Source organism: Lagopus muta, chromosome 5, assembly GCF_023343835.1.
Source record: "Lagopus muta isolate bLagMut1 chromosome 5, bLagMut1 primary, whole genome shotgun sequence".
Lineage (NCBI taxonomy): Eukaryota > Metazoa > Chordata > Aves > Galliformes > Phasianidae > Lagopus > Lagopus muta.
The window spans coordinates 50,158,051-50,182,854 of record NC_064437.1 but is presented as its reverse complement, the minus strand read 5'-3'; the positions used below and the strand labels follow the sequence as shown (position 1 = coordinate 50,182,854).

Sequence of the window (24,804 nt, the reverse complement as noted above, 5' to 3'; positions counted from 1 at the left end):
GCCGCCGCTCGGGCCGGGCCGGAGGCGCGCAAGGGATGGCGCGGTGCCCGCCCCGCAGCCGCCCGAGATGCGTCGCGGGAGAGCGCGGCCGCTCCGGGGGAAGTTGAGGGCCGCTCCGGCGGCTGCGAGGGGGCGGGCGGCGCCGGGCGGCCGAGGAGGAGCCGGAGCATCCCGGGCAGCGCGGTGAGCCGGGCGGTGGGGCTCGATGGGCAGCTCGCGCCGCCATGGTCATCGCCCTCAACGGCAGCCACCTCTACGGTAACCTCCGGCCCTTCGCGCTGGAGGAACCGCGGACGCTGGGCGGCGGGAGGATGATCGCCGGCTCGTGGCCCCCGCGCAGCCTGGCCAAGCTCGGCCCTGGCGGCACTCCCCCGCCGCTGCCCGCCGCCAGCCCCGCGCCCGGGAACGACTCGCAATGCGGGGAGCAGATCCTCAGCTACGGCAACGTGGAGAAAGTTGTCATCGGGGCCGTGCTCAGCCTCATCACGCTGCTGACTGTCGCCGGCAACTGTCTGGTGGTCATCTCCGTCTGCTTCGTGAAGAAGCTGCGGCAGCCCTCCAACTATCTCATCGTCTCGCTGGCCCTGGCCGACCTCTCAGTGGCTCTGGCCGTCATGCCCTTCGTCAGCGTGACTGATCTCATCGGTGGCGAGTGGATCTTCGGGCGCCTTTTCTGCAATGTCTTCATCGCCATGGATGTCATGTGCTGCACAGCCTCCATCATGACCCTCTGTGTCATCAGCATCGACAGGTGAGCGACCCCTGCTTCAGCCATACTGGGGACCCTCTGCTCCCCACTTTTTCCCGAGGAAAGAAGAGGCTCTTGATGAGCCCAAAGTGCAGTGCGAGCCCTGCAGTCTCTTGTTTGAAGGAGCTGGGTGCCCCGTTAGCCCCAGTTAGCCATGCTGCTCTTCCCACAGAGCCTGGGAGGTCACAGCTTTACAGCTGTGTGTGGTTTCTGTGGCTGCCTACAAATAAAGCAAGCGAGCATTTGTTGCTGCTTTAACATGTGCAACGTGTGTCTTCAGGTGCATTATAGCAAGGCTGAAGCTGAGCTGTTCCTGAGGTTGATGTCTCTGTGAGTCACTGGAGTTTGGTGGAGTTTCACCAGGTCAGAGCTTGCTCAGGAATTACAGCTCATTGGGTTTTTACCATTATTCTGTTACAGCCTGGGAATAGCTGAGTTTCAAGAAGCAGAACCACTTTGGACAAGTAATCTTATGACTAAAGGAAAAATTGCTTTGAAGTATTTGCCTCTCTCTATATATATCTTCAGTTCCCCTTAAAACAACAAACAGGATATCCTCGTGGACAGCCAGCTTCTTCCAAAAACTAGTCCAGGCAAGCATTTGGGCAGTAAGAAGGTGTAGATAGGCTACAGGAGGAACCTAGGTATTTCTGATGTTAAGGCCATCCCTGAGATCTCACATATGCCCATGTCTAAGCTCTCCTCTGCAGAGGAAGGCTAACATATTCCTTTAATTCCTGAGGTCCAATCTGAAATCAGATACAGCCTGTAACTTCCCTTTTGCACAGCCTAAATTGTATGCCAGGCATCTTAGCATCTAGAGTGAAACTGTTTTCCTTACAACTCAGCACAGCTAGCAGAAAACAAAGAACTTCCTAACTGTAGGAATTGTAGGAGTTTATCAGAGTCCAATATCAGTTGCCTTGACTCTTGTCTACTTCAGAAAGTTTTGGGGAAGGACTGCACTGAGTTTATGCAGAGAAACAGTCTTTCAGAAGAGTCCAACAATAACTGGAGGTTGTTTCATTCATTTCAGGTCAGTTTCTATTCATTTCAAGACTTAATTACTTTGTAAGCATCCCCTGCTCTGATGTTCTCTACTTTGTGAATTCTGCGTGGCTAGCAGTTATGTGAACGCTGCAAAACATCTTGTAGCAATGAAATCTACAGACAGACTTCGACAGCATCAAAGGATTTTGTTATTGTTATTTTTGCTTTTAACTTAATTCCAGTATTGTAAGAAAATACAAGTAGACTTATCTTCCTTCCCAGTGTTGTTCTATTTTTCTCACCTTGTCATTTTTGAGATAGGTCATTTCATTTTCCCATGCTTGCAGCATAAAATATTTTCATCCATTGATCGTTCTTGATGTTCGTGACTGAGCTCTCCATCTCTATTTCTAATAACCTTCTTAAGACAGGTTAACATCATTAATCTCTCTTAGCCAAATAAGGATGTGTGGCTGATTCACTTAGTAGCAATGGAGTAAGTCATTTTTCTTCCTTGTCATTGCTTCGCTTAACATTTGAGCTGACTGCTGTGTGCTAAGCAAAGGCTTCTGCTGAGCTAATCATGGGGATGAGAAGGTCTCTCACTTTTTCCTTTCCTTTATATTCCCCCTCTCAAATAAAAACTTACAAGAGATAGAGCTGTGTATTTTGAACAGAACATAGCCTATTATAAATGACTGGTTTTTATTTACTGGTTTAAACTAGAATCATTCTCCTCTTGTCTGTTCCTACCTGTATTTCTGAATGTTTGTTTAAGATGATATCTTCATAATTCATTATACCTTTTTCTACTTCCTACTTGAAATCAAAATTCTATCAGTTCATCAGAATGCTCTAACCTCTGCAACTCACATCCATTGGATAGTTAAGATAGGTAATGTTGTAAAGAGAAGGAGACAAGCCAGCAATTCATTAGCAAAATGTCTTCACCATTTGGCAATAAAGAATTTTAAAATTCCATGATTTGCAATCCTATTTAAAAATAAATAATCTTAAACTGCTGTGAAAGTGCTCAGACAGACCAAAGATGAACTTGAGAGGTTAAGTAGTCTTTGAATGGGGAATATGTGGAAAATATGCAAACCACGGAGTGCTGATGAAAAATAAATGTGAATGATAAAGTGTCACCACTGTAAGTTAGTGGTTCCAGCTTACCTGCTATTCACACATTTGTGTAGTTAGGAAAGTTTTAACAAATCAGGAGACATACCTCTGAAAAACAGAGTACTACTAGATAAAGTAGTGGCACAGGAGCTAGCAAACCACAATGCGTGAGGTGCATCAAAGGCCACTTTCCACAGGTATGATGGAAACACTTGCATGTTTTATGTTACCTAGGAGAAGAAGATCTCTGGTGATAAAGCCCTTATAATCCCACTGCAAAGAATAAAAATATGAAATGAACCAGGAAATTCAGAAGCAGGGGACAAGTGAATAAAATTCACCATGGTTTCAACGTGGCCACTGTCCTGTGTGCTGTTAGATACACTTAAACCTAGTAGCACAATTTAGTAGTCCTATTGTCTCCTGCTTAGAGAGAAGGGACAAAATCTGTTAAAACTGAACTTTTTTTTCCAAATAACTAGGCTCACGGGATAGTTGGGAAGCCTTTGTCATCTGGTAGCATCTCTCCTGAAAGGAAGGATACAGCTGTATTAGGTAGTGCAGAGTCAGCAGGCAAGTTGAATGTTTTCAAGTTTTCATTATTAGACCTAGATTATTCCCAAAGCAGATATCACTCAAATGCAAACAGCTGAAAAAATGTTACTACTGAATTAATCTAAACAAAAGCTTGATTACAAACCGTTAGGCAAAGTTTTTGTGGAGAGGTAGTATGGTTTGTTGGACAAACAAATGTAGCTGGTAAGAAAGAAGTTTGAAGCCCATCCGAAGAGGATAAAATAAGTAAATTCCAGGGGCTTTTTGATTTGTTTTACTTGCAGAGGTATAAGCCATTGGCTCATCTCACTGAATGCCAGCAGCTGGCAGGCCTACTGCATGCACAGAGATTGTACTGCACAGCCCTTGGGGACAGACACATTTTTACCTGAATTTGTAGGAAAATACAGATTAACATGGAGACTACAAGTGGACAGGTTTGGTTCTGTTGCCGGGTCAGACACGTCCCACATGGCCTGTTCCAAAGGAGTGTTCCGCTGCCTGAAATTATACAGAAAGTTCTTGAAGAATGCCTTTTACTGTTCTTTCCTTTTCCTCCTGCTTTTATTTATTTATTTATACATGTAGCAGAGTGTCAGCAAAATGCATCACTTGTGTTTATAAGCAACTGGTTGACAGAGGCCGGCAGGACGGCAAATGCAACGCTTCCCTTTTACAGCAGCAGCATAGTTCCAGGTTTAGGCACCATGTCAAGTTTTTCACCTTCTCTATGTTTAAACACAGGTTCCCGAATAGGATACATATTTGAGAAGAATGGCAAGGGTTTGAGATTCAAACACAACCTATCTTTTGTCTGAATAGAGCTGCTTGTGCTTTTTTAGGTTGCTTCTGCTCTAAGCTGTATAAATGTTAAGACTGCAATCATGCTAATACGTAGATCTCTGACTTCGTACAGCATTTACAAGGAGAGGCCAGTCTGAACAGGTCATACAGTTATCTACATAGAACTGAACTGTGGGGTGATCATGAGAGAAAGTCCACAACAATATCAAGTTATTGACTATTAGGTTTTTTTATCTCCCTTTTATTTCACAACACAAAAACCTTCACAGATCTTTATGGTGACCTGACATTAACATATTTTTCAGGAATATCTGCCTCATTTAAGTCACTTTGGGAAGGAAGCTATCTGCTTACAGGCAGAAATAAGACCAGACATGACATATGCAAGTGTGTTTCCACCTTTCCAAATTTCGTAAGGATTAAACAAATAAGGCAGCTTGATACCTCCACCATCACTATCACCTCTGCTATACTCTATCCATGATATGAGTGGTAGCTCTGGAGAAAGGTAGGAGTTACTGAGACTGGTGAAATATTTGTGCCTCACCAAATAGTAAACTATTTAAAGCATTTCTTAGTGGGTTTTTGTTGTTGTTTGTTTGTTTGTTTCCTTTTAAAGCTCAAATTTTCTGGCTCTGAATTAAATTATATTGCATTTAGATTTCTTTACATTTAAGAGAGCTTGAACATCAGCAGGGAATCACAAGGGAAAATGCAAAGCCTGTCTTAGTGGATGAATGAACATCAAAAAGGAATTAATTGAATTTAATCAGGTGTTGTTTGCCTGCTGATTCATCATGTTATTCTGACCCAAGATAACTACAAAATCCTGTTTTGGAGAGTATCCACTGAATAATTGCATCAGTAGCAATTTTTAATTCAATTTAAAAATAACTTTTTGCCTTAGAAAGTAATAAAGCAACATAACTATAGTTGAAGAATTATAACACTTGCTCCACACCCACATAAATAATGAAACACTTTTGGGGGAGCTTTACCAGTTTGTATCCTAGCCAACAATGTATGACTATTCCAGACTTCCTTGAAATTGATGAGGATTTTCAATTCTCATGCAAACAGTAGAGTAATGTGGCTTTTTGTTGTTCCTGAGATTTTTATATACAAGAAATGCTCCTCTTTCCTCTCTCTGTATGATATCTTTTACGATGTTCCATGTAACTATGAATAATTATGCTTTACCTTAGCGTATGGATGCCCCTAAGTTCTCACCCATTTCATGTTCCTGGAAGCGTGGCTGGGAACTAAGGAGTGCTCACAGGAATAGCTTGTGCATAACTTGTAAATAAAGTCTTCAGCACTTTAAGTAGCATCCAGGTGTCTACTCTCTGCTTACATCCAAAACCGATTACCTGACCTGAAAATGTTGTCAGCAATATCCTAAGCTTTATGACACCTAGAAGGTCTGTGTGGCTTCTGTTCAGAACAGAACTCTTTTGCCTCTAGGCCATGGGTGAAAATGCTGCAGGCTGTTCTGTTAACCCTGCTCTTCAGAATATATGTGTAGACAGGTATGCACAGCCAGATACCAAAAAGTCCTGTATGTAATTTTTTTAGGATGTAGAGTATACATAAGCACTGACATGCAATGTTCCCAGCTCCAAGGCATTTTGTTCAGTATACAGAATGGAACAAGGTATACAGCAGAAATCTTTATCATTGCTTTAGGCAGTTCTTGTCCTTGCAGTCCTATGGACTAACACCAGCCAGATCTGTGCTGCTTGCTAGGGATTTGGCTTGAGTAGGGTCTCCTCTGAGACCCCATGCTCTTCATTTAGGGAACCTTGGTAATGGATGGATACAAGAAACAAAACAGGCTGTGGGCAGTGAGTCTTCTAACTTTCACTTCTTTAATAGCAAAGTGTGTTCCTTTGTGTCTTTGCAAGGCGTAAGCTGTCAAATCCTGCAAGGAGTGGAGGTCCTGAAGTTACTGAAGGCTTCAGAAAAGTAGAAAGCTTTGATTCATCTAAAAATAACTCAAGAGAGAAAAACAAAACAAAAACAAAACAAAAAAAAACCAACAAAACCAGAAGGAATTACAGGAAAAGTATGTGATGGAGTCACTACAATTAAAGTCTATTGCAGAAAAAAGCTATTAATATGGCAGCAAATTCCTGAATGGCAGAGGCATTCTTTCCATTGCTCAACCCAACAAGAAATGGTGTTCTTTCTGAGTCTGTAAATAACTTACGTCATAAAAGGTACGGGCAATATTGATACACAAAATTGAAAATCAAAAGAAAAAAGCAAAGCAGATGTTTTTTATTCCTTTCCATGTAGATTTTCTAATTTAGTCAACTTGAAGAAGAGTTACTCACGCTGTAACTTGTTCTTGTCCATAGGGATTGTTCTATTACGTCTTTGCACAGATATTAGGCTTCATAACTAACCTTGTCATGCACAGTAAAGAATAGGAGGTAGTAAATAAAAGGTGTTCTAACAAACAGGCCTTTTACACCAAAGCATGTGGAAGTTGTGTCATTCTAGAGTGGGAAGAAATATAAGATCTGAAGTTTGGCAGGAATCTTATGACTGTGTTGGAGAGGATGAAAAACAGGGGGAAGCTGGAAGACATTCTTTTGCTGTTATGTGTGCATTTAAAAAGGGAACCGTGAAGTGTGTAGATGGAGGATAACCTGGAGGTGACAGGTAAAGATAACTGCAGTTGATCATGATCCAACATGTATATTAACAGAGAATAATAGTTCAGTAAGTAGCAGGAGATTTCAAATTACACCACATTTACTGAATGCCTTTTCTTGAAACTGGCTTGTTGCATTTTTCCCCCACATTCCAAACTATCTTCTGTTTGCTCCTACCAAAGCTTAACACTATATGAGCTTTCCGAAGTTATTTTTGGGTCTCTTCATTCTTGGGGTATCATCCAGATATTTCAAAGGAGCCCTATATCCCGAGGTAAGGTAATGTTAATTCACATTTTTGCCAAACAGGGCATTGTGGAGACATTTGAATAGCGTATTTCTTCCTGTCGAGAACACAAAAAGAGTTTCCATAAGTGAGATTGGATTCACTTAAAAATTCGCAGGAATGATACAGTGCTGGAAACACTTCTCCGTTTTTGAAGGGGACTTTCAGAAATATCTTGTAACGTAAATACAAGAATGCAAATACATATCAGACTATCAGACAGGTGTACAATGTAGTGTAGCCTATGTACACTGATACCAAATTTTATTTGCTCAGACTATATTTTCTTGAACTGAACAAGGAGGTATTTGTGGTCATTATACAGCACTTAAAGCAAGACTACTCATACTGCTGGTAGTGTGTTTTAATAGTTTTCTAAAGGAGCAGAAATTAACCAAAGACTGTCTTTGAATTTTCTGGAATAATTTTCTCAGAAAAAAATATTTCTTTTTGTAGAAATCCTTGTTAGTTGCATAAGGGAAGTATCTTGTTTCTTGAAAAGAATGCCAATATTATTTTTAATATTGCTCTTAAGTTTGAAACACTTTATCAGAAACATTTGTGCCAACTTTTTAAACAGAACATCTGACTTAATCAGCAGTTTTGATAGTGGACATATGTCTCTTTCTGCTACAAACTCCTCAAACAACTAAGACCAAGGAGTGGAATTGCACAGTCTGATATCTAGGTCTACAACATATCATCACAAAGCAGTTCTCAGTACAGTTTTTTTCCAAATGGTCACTAGTATTTGTAAGGAGAGGATACCTTCTTTTGGCTGGAAGGCCGAGATTTCATGTTTTCATGTTGCATTGGGAAGCCAGTTTCTTCAGAAGGATTGTACTAGTTTTGCCAAGCTTGACACACTCAGACTGGCAAGATCTCTCATTTAGGTTGACTCAGTTACACTGAGACATTTGATTCCTAGTAGTATCATTGCAGAACTTCATGGGAAGGTTGCTGCTGGTAATGCAGTGGGCACACTTCAAATATAAACCATATGTCTAGGGAGAAAGGAGGAGAGAGCTACCTGCTTTTAAATGAATCTGAGCATCAAGTCAGCCAGTAGAAATGCTGAATATAACACACTTTGGTTCTGCCAGCTCAATTTGAAGCTTGAGTTCAAACTGGTGTTAGGTCACAAACTGGAGGCAGTATTTGTTCTCATAATAAATATTGTATGTTATGGCTCTTCAGAGAGTAAGAATGAGAACTAGACCACTTTATCATTTTATATATATTACCCTTTGAGTCCTATGATTGTGAAGACTCTTAAGAAATGAGTATCAGGATGTTAATGAAGAAATATCTTTCTTGAAATTCAGAAGTTGCCTTTCTTGGCCATAGATAACAACAATGAAAATGATGCAACAATTTGAAATCATTCATGAAGAGTGTGAATGTACAGAACTGAACCTTTTGCAAAGATAAGGGAAAAAATCTTCAGTTACAGAGTTAAAGGCACAATGATTTTTATAGCTCTTTGCCACTAGTCACATGCTCTTCTCTTTATTGACTTCACTACAAGATTTGTATGTATCTGAGTAAAATTTGGTTTTATTCTGTTAGAAGCATTATAACAAAATTAAAGAATGAATGCAGCAGCTTTGATTTTTCTTTTCTACCTTGCTGTTCCATCAGGAGGCTTTATATAGAACATCTTGATTATCTGATACATATGGGTGGTTCCATAAATATTAGCTCATATGTAAATGAGGTAGTGATTCACATCTAGCAGTAAACAAGTTTTCTGGGCAATGTGCAGAGAGGAATGAAAATTCTAATAGTGCCAGCTGTTCTAGTAGCATGCAGACCTGAGACATGCAGGGAAATTAAGTCAGTACTGAATATGTTCTTTCTGTCTTTATGGCCTCTGCAATCAAACTGTGAGCTAGCACAAGAGATCACCAAGGGGGTTAATAAATACCACCATGTACAGTAATTTGCTCTATGTAAAGCAAAATGATCATGATTTGTGTAAAGGACAAAAGCAAGAAGGGACATTACGAAAATAACTTCTTTTAAAGTAATGAGAAACCAGGGTGAAGTCTATTCTTAGAGGTACATTGTGTCTCAATGAAAAAGCTGGCAACAGTTTTTTCCTGAGATATATCAAGGAAATGGGTGGTTTTTGGTACTGTCAATAACTTGAAATGAAGTTTTTTAGCTTATAGAAGTACAAATTAAAAAGATAACCACAAGGAGAGTTACTTGTCCATTTTTGCTCACAAATTTTCATGTTCCTTTAACGAATCATTGGGAAGTGAAATTGGAGCCATGTGGAAGGTTAACACTTTTTCTCAGACAGAATCACAGAATCATTAAGGTTGGAAAAGATCTCTAAGGTCATCTAGTCCAACTGTCAACCCATCCCCACGATGCCCACTAGCATGTCCCACATCTACATTGTTCTGGAACACCTCCAGAAACCATGTCTCTGCCACATCCCTAGGCAGACTGTGCTAGTGCCTGACCACTCTATCAGAGAAGTTTTCCCTGATAGCCAACCTGAAAAGCTGGGGAGCTGTTTGTCCCGTAGGGTATGTCAGGCTGGGGAGCCTGAAGAGAGGAGCAGGCAGCAGTTAGCTTTGCCTTAAGGGTGATGGAAAACTTCTCAGGGACCAAAGGAAGAATTTGTTGGGTCTCAGACATTCACTGAGTTGGGTAAAAGCAGAACTGGAATCAAAGGCTTGACTGCAAGGGGACAGTTCTTGTGGGAGAGCTGCGTACAAACCTTACTTCCAACTCACCACATGATAACACATGTAACACATAAATGTACTAATTTTCATTTAAATACCTTTTGACTTTTCTAAGTTAGAAACTCGCCAGTCTTTTGGATTGAACTTGTTTTTGTAGAAGATGTAGCTCATCATGAGGTCTCCACCCAACAGCCTTATATTCAGTTCTGCTGTCCTTACTCACACTGAAGAACACTGATCAGTAACCTTGCTGGCAATGGAATCATTACTTCTCATCAGCTGAGTTTTAAGTACCTTCATTCAGAGATATGGCTGTTACCATTGCAAGAGAAGTGGAACCCCAGAGACAGAGCTTTCTTTAAGTGCATTATTTATAATCTGACTCCTTTTCATTAGAGAGCCATTAGAAAGTAGGGTCACTGGATTTCAAAATATGGTTTGCACATCTCTGGAGACAGATGCAAAATGTAAATGCAAAAAAGAAGTCTGTCTGTAATGTGCTTTTACTAGTTAGAGGACTAGGAAATGTAGGGATTTGTGAATCAAAGCAAAGAACGTTAAAAGATTTACTCCACTATCCATTATTTAGAAATTGGCAACAGGCATAAAAATTAGAAGGAAGAAGTGGAAGTAATGAGCACAGATAACAGAAGTATATGCTATTATCCAAACTTATAGTGCAATTTGTAACATAACTGTCATCATGAATACAAACCATGAAAATATGTTGTTGCCATGAAATAGTTCAGATATACAGACATTTACACATTTACCAGAATAATTTTCTATAAACAGTTCTTCATGTGGGTTGCTAAATTTTGTTTATTTGCTGTAGAAGTAGACATTTAACAAATATTTGAAATTCGAAATCTCTGAACAAAGTCAGCATGTGTTGTCTGGCCACAAATTACTTGGAAACATTTCTATGTGTGGCCCAAAGCAGCTGCTGACAAGATGCAAAGCTTTTATTTAATAGCCTAATAAGATGTTTTGATCTAAAAATAATACAGCTCTGGCTCTAAAGACTTTATTTTTGCACTGTTGTGTACTTGTACTTCAGTTTCCTTTTTACCTTAAGACTATGCATTTGTAGACCCACTTTGCAGCACAAGCAGTTTTATCAACAATGCTAATTGTAGTCTCTCAAGAGTCTATTGTCCTATATTAAAAAGCTATTTTTGCTGAACGAGTCTGATCATTAGCAGAACACAAGCTTCTCTTTTTTCCAAAAGTAATCCAAATTAAAATGGCATGGTAGACTGTTTGCCTGTAAATTAAGCAATATAAAAGGAGGCTTAACATTTCTGAAGCCTGGTACTTGACATTAAGACTGCACTGCTGCCTTGGTGGTGAAATGAAGACAGCATATTATCAGGTAACCAAAATGCCTGCAAATCTTGGTGAGCTCCCTGAGATCTCTATAGGCTCAGCTGTGGTGATTCATCCCATACTGAGAACAAAGTTCTGCTCCTAAGTTCAAGTACCTGTTTGAAGATGTTAGCCTGGCACATGAGAGCTGTGATTATTGGAAACTGTAGGTGCAGCAATACATCTTGGGTGTTTTGGTCTTTATCCAAACACGGTTGATGCCACCACATCTCAAAAGAACCTTGGAGTTGCCTGCCTTCTGCTGATACAAGCAATGGGAAGATGTACTCACCAAGAGGTGAGAAGAGGTTCCTTCTGCTTCCTTCTGCTGATCCCACTTATTTCATGGCTTCCACATGTGTTGTAGCATCTGTAAAATGAGGAGAGAGGAGAGGGTCCTTGATAATCTGAAAATTCTGCTGTCATTGAAGACTGGAAGAGGAGATGGTCTATCATGAGCTGTACCTATTTCTGCTTTAGCATAAAGTTATATATCTAAATTCTGGAATGTAAAAGGGCATTTTAAAAGAACTGTTATCATGAAACACAGTGTGGCTCTTATTCGTCACATAGCAGTGCTAGATAGATACCTGTCAGTATGTGACTTCAAGCAGGGGCAGCTTATTCTTCCAGCTTTTTGACGTGGGGTGACTGAGTTTCTTATAATCTGGAAATTTATTACAAACTCCTTGTTTCAGCCTTGCAAGCAAGATTTGTTTGCTGCTGTTCACAAGTAGAGCATCACTGATCTCAGTCAGACAGAATGCATTTATGCTGGAGGAGATGCAGTGTTTTTTTTATCTCAGATGTTTTTATGAAACTGAGTTACTTATATATTTTGGCTGTTTCGGTACCTCCATTGCAGTCCCAAAGTTGCCATTTCCCTCTTTTATTCTGTTTGTGGATTTCCATCTTTTTTTCAGCCCTAAGTGCATTGAGAGTTGCTTTGTAAAAGGGTGACATCAACGAAAAGTTTGTTTTACACTAAAAGATAATGACAATATTTTAAAAGCACTTTTCAGGAAATTACTACAATTAAAACTCACTTTGCTCACTTTCTAAGAACAGCAGGTAAATGTGGCTAGCATTTCCACACCTGGCACTGTAGAGAAACCCAGACAATATACAGACACTGCAAAAGATGCTTTGTGCCTTAGATTTTCCTGCGTATGCTAACAGTACCTATTCATGTATACTGTGTTTTTCTTTCCTTCTGAGCTTTGGCAAAAACTTAAATTTGGGGTAAACATTCTTAATTTTTATGTACCTGACCCAAATAAACGTAGCAATATCTTCCTGGGATTTTTTACAAATTCAGATCTGCCTTCAGGCAAATACTGCTATGGCCAAAGCAAAAAATGTCCAAGTAAATCAGTTCTAGATTGAGATTCACCCATATTGGGGTTCACTAGAGCACTTGAAAAATCGTTGTCAGAAGCAGCAAAGAAGATGATTTGGATCATATCCTTCCAACATTTTTTCTGTCTCTAAAGAGACAGGAATTTGTCTCTATAGAGACAGGAAGAGAAAGAAAGAGGAGGAAAAGGGAAGAAATATGCTAGAAGGGGTTCTTCCTTAAGTGCTTTGTCTGGGAAATTATGTTTAAATTGTTTGTATTCAAGGAAGGAAAAGAGGGGACATAAATATCAGCACATTTAAATAAAGCTATTCCCTGAAGATACTTTGTTTTAATACAGTGGTATTATCAATTCAATGGACTGTGACTTTTCATTTCATTCATCGCTTACTTATACTATGGAAATTTCTGAAATGCTTCATTTAATTGCACTGAAGAGATCAGTCATGATTTTCTAGTTGGAGTTGTAGGAGGCTTTCATTTTGAAACACCATTATAACTTTCAAAATAATTCCTTTTAAGCTGACGTTTAGTGTCAACCCAAGTGTGACTCATGCAGTGAAGCTGGAGAAAATCACCTTAGCCATTTTTACATTATTCGAATCTAACAAGGGTTTTCTTTTTAAAAAACACAGCTTTCATAGCTCTGAAACCAAGACCCCACACATTTTCACTGAAGATACCTGCTAGCTTACCTCAAGCAAAACAAAAAAACCCTTCTTCCTGAGAACGAGTTAATGACCTGGCATCCCACCTACACCAATAATTCTGAGGGACTTTCCAGGCAGCATCAGCTGCATCCCACCTAGGCACCGTCCTACATGCTGGCCACAGGCCCTTCAGTACCTTCTCTGAGGCCCTCCTACACTTTGCTGGGCTTTTCACTTTTCTTGTACATCTTGGGACCCACCTAGCTACCATACACAAAGGAGTCATCTTTGTATGTGTGCTTGTACATGCATGTTCCCGCATGTCTGTGGGAGAAGACGTATAGTGAAACATTGGCCAAAATGTGTCACAGACACTGTGTGCATCAGCATGTTTCACTGCTCACTTAAGGTATGCTTGTGTTGGTCTTTGTGTGTTAGACTGTAGAACTGAGAGTGAAAACACTGATATTTTCATTACAGCCTATGTAAATGCTTGCACAGAGCAGGAGAGCCCCAGGCCTGAGGCATGTCTGGTGGTTGTCTCCTGGCACATCTCCTACATCCTGGCTGAAGTCAGCAGGTTGGCCAGGAGTCATGAGCACTCATCTTTGCCACAGAACAATGCCAGTCAGGTTATGGGAGGGAAAGAGATGTGTGTTCCTTTAATACATTGTGAGTTTGAGAAATAAAACTTTTTCTGAAGTCAGTAAAGAAGGGGGAAAATATGGTTGATTTAGAATTAACTCTGTCAAGAACCTGAAATCTTCATTGGCTTTGATGATGGCCTTGGGCATGAGGGTTAGGAGGAGCCAAATGATGGTAACCTTAAAGAGGAAGGTACGGATTTGGTACATTTTCCAGTTCTAATCTGCAAAACTTATTCTTTTAGTTCCTCTCTTAATTCCTCTTTTGCTAAGAGGAACTGTGTCTGTATAGCAAAGTAGCCACTGCATCTCAATTGATACTTCAATTTACTATGCCTCTCTTTTTACAAGGGCAAAGCAGCAAATAAAACTTTTCCTACTAGCAACTATTCCCAGTCTCTACTGCACTGTTTGTGCCTGTCAACTGGACAACTTCTGTTAGCCTGCTGACATCCAACTCATATTTTTCAGTTCAGGAGCTTGAACCTTACCTTCAGTCATATAAGTGGCTGAGACCAATGAGTAAATAGATCATCTAAAGCTTTGGATCCTCTAATTATTCAGGCGTTAAGTAAAAGATAGTGGCTAATGCCCATCTTCTGACAGACTATGTAATGGCAAGAACAATTAAGTGTATTGTGCAGGAGATAGAAATGCTTGGTAATAAGGATCAGAATGTGAGATTTACTCCTGAGGAACTAAGGGCCATCATAAGGATGACTTTGAGTGCTAAAGCATTCTTCCCTAATTTCTTTATTACAGCAAAGAAAGAATGGATCCTTTCTCTGCCAGTATCTTACCAGCATCCAGTGTTCCAGTCTTTCATTCCATCCTTCCACTTGCTATTTCTGGTTCTCTAGTCTGGGAAGAGAAGAACAAACATAAGTAAAGCCCAGCACATCCCTACCTTTTCTGCCACTTGAGTTCCATGTAACCATGCAGTGACACTTCCAATCAAGCTTCATCCCTCCTCAGTGGCTTTTGAATCATATGCATTCATGCTCAAAGTCTTTGCTACTGCTCCTCAAACTCAGTGCCAGAGCTGCTACCTTCAGCCATGGCACATCAGTTACGAACCAGAACAAGCGAGTGTGTTTTCCTTTAAATTCTTTTCCTGGAGAAGGCTTTTCCCTACTTCTGGTCTCCTCCGGTGGTATCTGAGGGCTAAAATATATTCTTTATCATCACAAAAAGGGTCCAAGCATCTTGTGATAACTGATGAGATACCTCATCATACACAAGGAAGAACAAATCGTCACATAGACCCAGGACTCTATGTACCATCAGATGCTTAGATGTTGCAGTTGACAATGGCAAGTTGCAGGGCATTTTTTTCTAATCTTCTAAAATACTTCTGAGCAATAAAAAGGCACTAAATTTGTGGTAAACAGAAATACGAATTTTAAACAAAATAGCATCTTCTGATACAAATCGAATACAGTAGAAAACAACCATTTTGTAGGTTCTTGATGTTTTTTTTTTTTTTCTCGAGTGAGGAATGACTTATCAAACAGCATAAATCATACTGTGTATGTGTGTTGTAATTTGTACTTGATCATGTATCCTGATTATACACTTTTCCAGTTTTGGGAGGGAAGAGCAAATTAAGAAAAGCCCTTTATCCCTTTTCCCACTTCTCCTTTCGCTATTGGTTGCTTGTTCTCACTGGAGAAAAATTGAGAACAATGTTACTAAAAGGGAACTTGCAGATCTCAGAGAGGTTGAAAGGTCAGAAGTGTACAGAGTGCCCAATGATATATTTATAGAGTTTTTTCTAGGAAAGTGTGAAATTATTATTTTTTTTCCCCTCAAGTTCATAAATGCTCAAGTAGTATAAAGAAAAATGGGATGCTACCCATGTGTGGCTTGCCCACTTCTAGAGTTTTTGAAGGGCTAGATGTTGTTTATCAAGTAGTGGGGTGCGAAGCGCCTTTGAGCTCTCTGTATAATTAATCCTATTCCAGTCAATAAGCAAATCACACATGTATGCAGGAGACCAGAGATTAAGAAACCCAGAAAGCGAGTTGAGATGCTTTGAAAACAATTACAAATGAGAAGTGTAACATTACAGTGTACCATACCACTTCATTGTATAATTATTTACCAATACTCTTCAGTTTTCAAATTAGTTTATATTCTAGGAGGCTGCTGCAGGATGCAGAGAACAGAGATCATAGATTGATTCTATGATTCACCAATGATGTAAATATAGGATATAAGAAGTGAAATGGATTTCAGTTCTCTGCATCCTGCTTCTTATATCCTATATTTACATCATTGGTGAAGATACAAGAAAGGAAAGTACACAGATACTATGATAAACAAATATATTTGATGAGAACAGTTTGTTCCTTAATAGTATTTAGTCTATAATATAAAGTATTTAATTTGAGTAATTACATAATACTGGTCAGAAAGTGTGTGTTTATGCATCATCTAACATTTAGGCAGTGTTGAAATATAAACATCATGGTTAGATCTTTTCTTCCATCCAGCATATCATTAGCAGTTTGTAAGGTAGCTGAGAACAAGGTAGTGGCTGGTGACAAATACTGTGACGACCATGCAGAGGGAAAATGAAAGGCAAAGGGTAAGGTCATCTGTAAGAAATTTGCTGAGGCCTAAGAAAAGAGAAGAATATCGTTTTAGAAATTGCAACTAAGATAAGAAACAAAAAGACACTGCAGATCTCTTTCTGGAAATACAGCTGTTACACATTTGTTAGAATGAAGGCAGACATATCCCCCCATCTGTTGAAAAGAAGTCCTAGATGAGTAGGGAAAAATTAAGAAGAAAATATACAGGGCTGAGAGAGAAATGGAAATAAGGCAGAAAAAGAAAGTGAAATAAAAATAGAATGAGAAGAACAAAAGAATGAAAATGAACTAATGTAAATAAAGAAGAAAGTCCATGGAAATACAGGGAAACTGGAAATATATAAGAGAGGAGAACATAATCTACTGTGCAAATTGTATCCCTTTAGAATGAGCACATGTTTAGTTTTGATTGATTTGAATCTTCCCCCACTACCAGGAAAGCATACATTTCTGGAGTTCCATCAAAAATAAACAATTATTTTTCAGAAAAAGAAAAATCATATCAGAACATGCACCGTGTACAACAGCAGTACAGTTTTTAGCTTGTGCCCACTCCAACAGCAGGAACGAATGTCTTCCTTTCATAAAGAGAGTTCATTTATAGGAAATGTGTTTAATTGAGAGCAAGAAAAGGAATTATGGAAAATAGTTTTTTGGCTCAAAACATAAATATTTCATTCTAATTCTTTCAAGCGTCAAAATTTAAGTATTGCTATTTCAATAATAACAATAACATTGGAATAAGTAACCATCTAACATTACAGATACAAAAGCATTCATCTAATATCTTTCTTAAGTTATAACATTTAGCATTGACTAAGAAGGAGAAATTAGAGCCTTATCCATTTCTAGCAAATGCAATTAGGAAGCAGAATGTGGTGACTGTGCTGAGACTTGCTATAGCTATGTACATGGAAAAGATGCAGTGATGGAGCTAGTATCCAGTGATGGATACTAGATGGAGAACAGTAATTAAACATCATCTTTTTTTTTTTTTTTTTTCCCTTCAGTAAGGGTTTAGTTTTGTTAGCCTTTGTCTCACTCTGAAATTGCACAACACTTATGTTTAGGTTTTAAATGCATACTCTGTAAGCTGTCATACATGCAATGAAATCGGTAACTTTGTTCACTTCTGGGAAGTAGAAAAGTATTTATTTTCCTGCCTCTGAAATATATCCTCTTCCTGAACAATACTCTGTCAGTTATCGTGAAGAGATTATGCAGCAAAGCAGCTACCAGTAACATGCAAAAATTAGCAAGGTCACTTTTCACATTGTAACGCTAGTCATGCACTTTAATGCTCATGTCTCACCACTTACGTTTTTGTGTGTTTACCCCTTTGCTTCCATCTCAGTTACTTAAATATGTGATGAGAATAATATTTTCCTCATCATTATTTAAATGCAGTTCTCTGAGACAAAGCTTCTTCTGTTTAGAGTGTACACAGTAAAAAGACAATTCTCTTTGTGGGGTGTGACGCAGCTGTAACAGAAATAATACATTATATTATTGTTTCAGCATCTTATAATTAAGTTGCCATCTAGTATATCAAAACATAAGCACAAAAATAATAATTCCAGATAGATCAGTATTCTGGATTCATTTCTGAATGCTGGATAGCTTTCAGGAATGACACTGTGCTTCTAATCTTGCTATCTCTTAATGGTACATTGAATCAAAGGGAAGAATTATGGAAGATCATGAAAGAATCACAGACACTACAGAAAGAGCAGTCAATTTGGATCATTCTTCAGAATAAGTTATTATTGCAGATGAATTGTTAGGGCTGCATAGCTCTGGGTTGGCAAAGAAGCAAATACAAGGAGCTATGGATTGAAGCTGGAAAGCTGCTGGACTGGAGGAAAAGAGTACAAAAAGCAAGTAAGCGTTTTTGTGCCTTTAAAAAAGAACAAAAGTTTTGTGACTTAAAAAAAATAGGAAGAGCAGAGAGAACTTTGTGTTAAGCTCAACTCTAATTCCAATAGGAAGTGATAGAGATTCTCAATAGAAATAGCTGTAATATGCATCTATATAATTTCCACTACAGCTTTTCCAGTTGTGCTCCATAATAATCCAATCTGCTTCATAAAAATAAGGTCAGACAGTGACAGGTGCTAAGCTGATTCTGGAGCAGTCTGGTAGATTGGGTGACAGTGACTAACCCAGCCAGAGAGATTCTTAGAAACCATTGTGCACTAATTGAAATTGAATAGCATCTCCCTATAAAGCATATAGAGACTAGAGACAAAAGAAATGCTCGTGTGGGCTTCAGAAAAAGCGTAAGTGATCTCTATGTGGTGGTCCATTCAATCTTTTATTGGGTTGCATTGGAGCCTTTAAGACAGTTTTAATGCTCTCAGCTGTTAGATTTTCTTCTACTCTTTCACTGACCTTTCACAACCAAATAACAAAGTTAAACTGGATCATCCTATTTCTATTTTCTTTCTCTTATTGATGACATAGTTATTAAGACTCAGTTTGCCTTCTAAGGATTTCAGAAGGTTGGGGGAATAGACCCATCTCAAAATTTCCCTGTAGTTACAAACAGTTCACAGCCTAAATATAACCGATGTATTTAGCTTTCTCAGGTGGGAACAAAAGAAAAGATTTTCAATTGCTGAAAAAAAAGAAACCAAAACCCCAGGTTGAAGCCACAGAAAGTAAATGTTATGCTTGGTTAACCTATAATACTACCATGCCTGGCACTGCTTTCTATTCTTTGAGAAATATTTAGTATCTTCTATGTCTATATAATTGCTAATCACTTCAGTCACAAATGGAGATTAATTTGCAGATTATAAAAAAGATCTCTCTGAAAAGTTTTTCTTGTAATGAGGAGATGCCTACGCAAACTCACTTCAAAGTAGTGTAGGTAAAGCAAACTTCTTTTCACTGTTTTTTAAGTTAAAGAATTGTATGTATGTGTCTGAAAGAAAATAAATTTCATCAAACATTTTATCTATTTTCATAATACAGCAACACTAAATGGCACGCAGTGGCCATTCAGTTTTTGGTTTGGTAATCATTGTGTCAGCAGTAACATAAGTCAGCCATCAGAGCAAGCAAATAGCTTTGAAGAGAATGAATGGGAAGAAGGAATACAAAAAAAACCACGATGTGCCAGAAATGGAAACCAGGATCTGGTTTTCTGTTCCTTCTGTGATATGCTCTCTGCCCTCTGTTTATGTTACAGCCTAACACTTGCTGTAGCATTAGGGATATTGAGCACACTAATAAGAAACAACTGTGTGATCTGCAGTTCAAATGACAACAGAGTCTGTGTAATCCCTGGTGGATAAAACCTGTTCTAATACATTGTTGTAATGCACTGACACCAAAAATCCAGAAAGAAAAAACAATAATAGCAATAATAATAGCAATAATAATAGCAGTAACAACAACAACAATAATAATAATGAAAATAAAATCCTGAAAAACCCCACAAACTCACTGCTCTCAGGAAAAAAGGACTTACTCATTTACCTCTTTCACTGTTGGTATTCAGCAGGTAAAAGTGGCAAACGGTGGTTATTCATCATAGCTGATGGCGGCTCTCCAAGGAGGAGCTCTGCACCTACATTTGAGCAGAATCACAAAGAGGGGATGGCAGGTGATGGCCATTCTTCCTGGGCTGAGCACCCACACCACAGGAGGCTGTTTCTGCTCCTCCAACAGGGAAGAGGAGAGACTGAAGAAATCAAAAGAAATTAGCCCAGAACTGGGGATGTGCTCATTCATTTAGAAAGAAATTTACTTTCCCCTTATTTCCCTTCATTGGATCTATGTGGTCTGCTCTTACTCTGACCTATCTGAGCATGGGACTGTCTTCCAGATGTCAGTGATGTAGTACAAGAAAAGTTCCCATAGTCTTTCTGTCACTGTATCCTCTAGATACTAGCAACAGGTTGTCCAAGACACTTCCTTCTTGTGTGGATGGCTGAGATATATCAAGTGGGCTTTTTAGGGAATTTGACTTCATCCTTTTCCAGCAGTAATGCCTCAAGGTGTTAGATATTTATGGAATGATACTGTAAGTTCAGCTGATTCACCTGTAGTAATCTCTGGAAGGTAGTAACTAAAAATTAAGCATTAAAAAGTGTATTTTTGCAATGCATTAGGCAATACTTTTGAAGCTCAGGAATGTATTAAGTCAGGAATGTATTAAGGAATGTATTAAGTCCTGGACACTCTCTTGTGTATTAGACAGCAGAAGTGATTTACATTATTTTGAAGTTGCAAGTAAGTTTTCAAGGGTAGTGGATTTCATATAGAGATGAAAAGATAAAGTTCCTTCACTTACGCCTGCTGACTTTTTTGTTCCTATCATACTACATTTAGCAAAATGAATAAGATAGAAAGGATGCTGATGTATTTTTTTTTTAATTAATGTATTTTAATTTCAAGTAGCATTTTTGAAGTTCAGATAGCTTTAAAAAAAAAAAAAAAAAGAGGTGCCAGGGCAAAACTAATGCATTTTAATTCTTTTCAGTATACTTATGCTTTCATGAATTTTTAGGCATCAGTCATCATGCAGTGTGTGCAGCCTACAGATCTGATTTTTACAGAAATCTGCTTTAACTATTTTGGCTACATAATAAAATTCACCTCGTAATCATGTTATTTTTAATGGCCAATCATATATTAGCTAGAAAAATACATACCTCAGGAAGGTGGATCAACTGTTAATGATTTTTTTTTAAGCACTGCACTGTAAGCGACACTTAAAGCTTTCTGTAGAAAGGGTGCAGTTAACTCCTGTGCAGCTCTCTCATGCTGTGCTCAGACAAATGTGAAGGATGTGCCAGTGCCGTCCCAGAAGGGCTTCTGCAGCTGCTGTAGTTACATTACTTATAAGGGTCTAGCCCTTAGATAGGTGAACTCTAGAACTTCACACAATTAACTCTGCTCTCCTCCATCTTGGACCACCTTAGACAAGTCCCCCTCCTTAGCAGTGCAAGGAGTTTTGGCCATGATTGTGAAAAACAGAACTCTCCATGGCACGTACCGCATGCCCAGACCACTAGCACTGGGGTGATGGCTGAGTTCTAACGCTGATGGAGACGTGAACAAGAAACAGTCTTTTTTAACACCGTGATCAATGTTTATAAAGCCTATTGCTTTAATTGCAGCCAGTTTTAATACTCCTAGCTCACAGCACCATTGGGCGCAGCTTCACTGGCACAATACTGGGCTGCTGGAGTTTGCTCATGCATGCTGTCAAGAATAGGACACAATAAGTTAATTCTCTTCTTTGTATAAAACTTGCCATGTCAGTAGTGTAAGTGATAGTGACGTCAAGAGTGACTGTTATTACTCATCAAAACAGGTCACGAAATGATGAATCCTTTTGCTTCCAAAACTGTAACATACCTGGGTCCTTCTATAAAGCAGCAGCACTGGCCATAATTTACTGCATTGCAGTAAAATCATCAGTGCAGCATTCTGCAGAGCTATGGATACACTCATATTTTGATTTGCTAGGTGAGTAGAGAGAAAAAGTGCTCTGAAAAAACATTTATATTCTCATTGTTATGTTTCTTATTTGTAACCTTCCAAAACCTTCACTGTGTAACTAAACACTGGTACCTCTTGAAACCAAAACCTTGTGAAACGTTTATTTTAGGAGAAATTAATTGCATAGATTTTCTTAAAAATTCTTCCTTTTTGGGAGGAGGAAGAAGAAAAAGAACAATGAGAGAAGTTTATGGGAATTCACTGGTAATTTCCAGCAGAGCAGAAACCTAATTTCAAAGTATAAATGTTTGGGGGAGGGAAGGAGAAAAGGGAAAAAAAAGCAAGCATCTAATTCCATATTCCAAGAGAAAGATCCTTTCATTAGAAAGAACATAAATATATCTTATGCAGTTGAGAGTAAATAGGCTTAGGATACTGCTGTCCAGCTACATAAGGCAATAGTAAGAAACGTTTTACTAGAAAAAAATATGTGGCTTAAGCTCTGACAGCTTAGGAAATGTAGTTGTGAGCAGGCTTCACATTTGTTATGGAAACTTGACACTCTATAGAGATGTTTCTTATCTGTTTGTTTGAAATTATTTACCATTCTAAACTTAGCTTCTGGTAAAATGTTTTTTTCCCCAGGTCTTCCCAAATCAACACTGCAGTGGATTGTTATTTTGTTCAGTAGAAGACAGCATGATAAATAAATATCATTTCTAATTAAATGATGATAAAAAGAATAGCTGTAGTACTGAAATTATCTGTTCTTGGCATAAGTTTACAGTTTGTAATTCCTGCCTGAAACATGAAGGTAAGATCAGTTTAGAGGTAGAGATCTTCATAACTTATCAATGCATAAGGTGAATGAAGGTTAAGATGAATGCATCTTTCTTTTAACTTAAGCACTCACTCAAAAAAATATACTCCTTTATATCTCCTTTGTGTACGGAGCACTCTCCTGTACATCATTTATTTCATAAATTAGCCAAATAAATTTGGCTTTCAGAATTTCCTTAGTAACAACAACAAAAGAATTATCTTATATGAAGACTGTACAAATGCATTAAAATCCCAGTCCCTTATGGCTAGAGATTTCCCTCTAGAAAAGAGCTTTTAGAATACCAGCACTATACAGAGTACCAGCATTATAAATCTTAAAGTGAAAGATGCATATGAACTCACAAATTTGAAATATGTGCATTGAAAAGGCTAAAATAGAAACCTTAGCAAAAGGTGTTAAATTTAACGGCAGACCACGTGAAATAACTTTTAGCATTTAATCACTGCACTGCATAATAACTCTGTGTTGTCATTTTAGGTACCTGGGAATAACAAGACCGCTCACGTATCCTGTGAGGCAGAATGGGAAGTGCATGGCCAAAATGATCCTGTGTGTGTGGCTCTTATCTGCCTCTATCACCATACCCCCACTCTTTGGTTGGGCCCAAAATGTGAATGATGAAAAGGTCTGTTTGATCAGCCAAGATTTCGGCTACACGATTTACTCCACGGCAGTTGCATTTTATATCCCAATGTCAGTGATGCTTTTCATGTATTATCAGATTTACAAGGCTGCCAAAAGGAGTGCTGCTAAACACAAGTTCACCAGTTTTCCCAGGCCAGAAGAAATGGAAGGGATTTCTATGAATGGAGTGATAAAACTGCACAAGGAATCTGAAGAATGTACTAATTTTTCACGACTCCTGAAGAATGACAAGAAAAACATTTCCATTTTTAAGAGAGAGCAGAAAGCTGCCACTACTCTTGGGATTATTGTTGGGGCTTTCACTGTGTGCTGGCTGCCATTTTTCCTCCTCTCGACTGCCAGACCCTTCATCTGCGGTACAGCATGCAGCTGTATCCCACTGTGGGTTGAGAGAACCTTTCTATGGTTGGGTTATGCAAACTCTCTCATTAACCCTTTTATATATGCTTTCTTCAATCGGGACCTGAGGACAACTTACCGCAATCTCCTGCAATGCAGATATAGGAATATCAACCGGAAACTATCGGCTGCGGGGATGCATGAGGCTCTGAAGCTTGCAGAAAAGCCAGAATTTGTTCTGTAAGGTCACTTATCTTTTGCTATGATCATTTATTGTTTTATCACATTAGCTTTTCCCCTCAGATTTGAAAGAAGAGCAAGAGGGAAGAAGCAGGCATCTCGAGCACTGTGAATCCAGTCACCAAGAAACTGGAGGGTGGCATGGTTCTTTCCTGCACAGCCCACCAGTCATAGTGAACCTGGAAAAACGAGAAAGTGACATAAAGAAGTTGGGTTCAAGGAAAAAGACCTGAAGTGCTAAATAGCAGAAAAGGGAGGATAAATGGTAGGGCAAGTTTTTTGGGCAGCTAGTAAGGAAAGAGCAAAGTTGCTCAAGCCAACCCTTTCTTTTGTTTTTGGCCTTGAAATTTTTTGCTGTAATAAAGACTATGTTGAAAAGTTCAATATAATTAATTGCTTTCCACTTTGTTAATATTAAAATAAAACATTTAAGATGAATCTGAATTGGAGAAGTTGTATTGCTGAGAATACTGTTTATTAAAAAGAAAAAAATCTCCTCTTAAGATTTAATCTATTGGATTGCCTGGGAATAAAGTACATCATGAAATCTAATGCTGCCTTTGCGCAGCAACTGTGACACTGAAGGGACACATCATACTTTGAAGGTGAATATTAGTTTAAGTAAATTGACATGGACTACAGTTACTGTTGCCATGCAGCATGATTAGCTGCATTGCTTCTGTGGCAGGTAAAGATCTTGTCCTGCATTGCCAATAGAACAAATGTCTGATTTCCATTTGTTTCAGTAGGTGTCTGGTCTTTGTCTGTCTTTGCTTTCTTAAACTCTTCTTTTTGT

The 24,804-nt window shown here is 38.8% G+C and overlaps 1 protein-coding gene and 1 long non-coding RNA gene across 2 annotated transcripts; one reads left to right on the top strand and one right to left on the bottom strand.

Annotated features, from left to right (window-relative positions):
* Positions 1-24,452, top strand: HTR7 (5-hydroxytryptamine receptor 7). The gene is made up of 2 exons (XM_048946956.1): positions 1-751; positions 23,262-24,452. The coding sequence occupies exons 1-2, from the start codon at positions 225-227 to the stop codon at positions 24,010-24,012; spliced, it is 1,278 nt and encodes a 425-aa protein (XP_048802913.1). The 5' UTR covers positions 1-224; the 3' UTR covers positions 24,013-24,452.
* Positions 1,811-14,745, bottom strand: LOC125694170 (uncharacterized). The gene is made up of 3 exons (XR_007377443.1): positions 14,690-14,745; positions 11,531-11,608; positions 1,811-3,919 (listed from the first exon to the last, which is right to left on the bottom strand). It is a non-coding gene; the product is annotated as an uncharacterized LOC125694170 (long non-coding RNA).
* Positions 24,453-24,804: the final 352 nt, after the last annotated feature.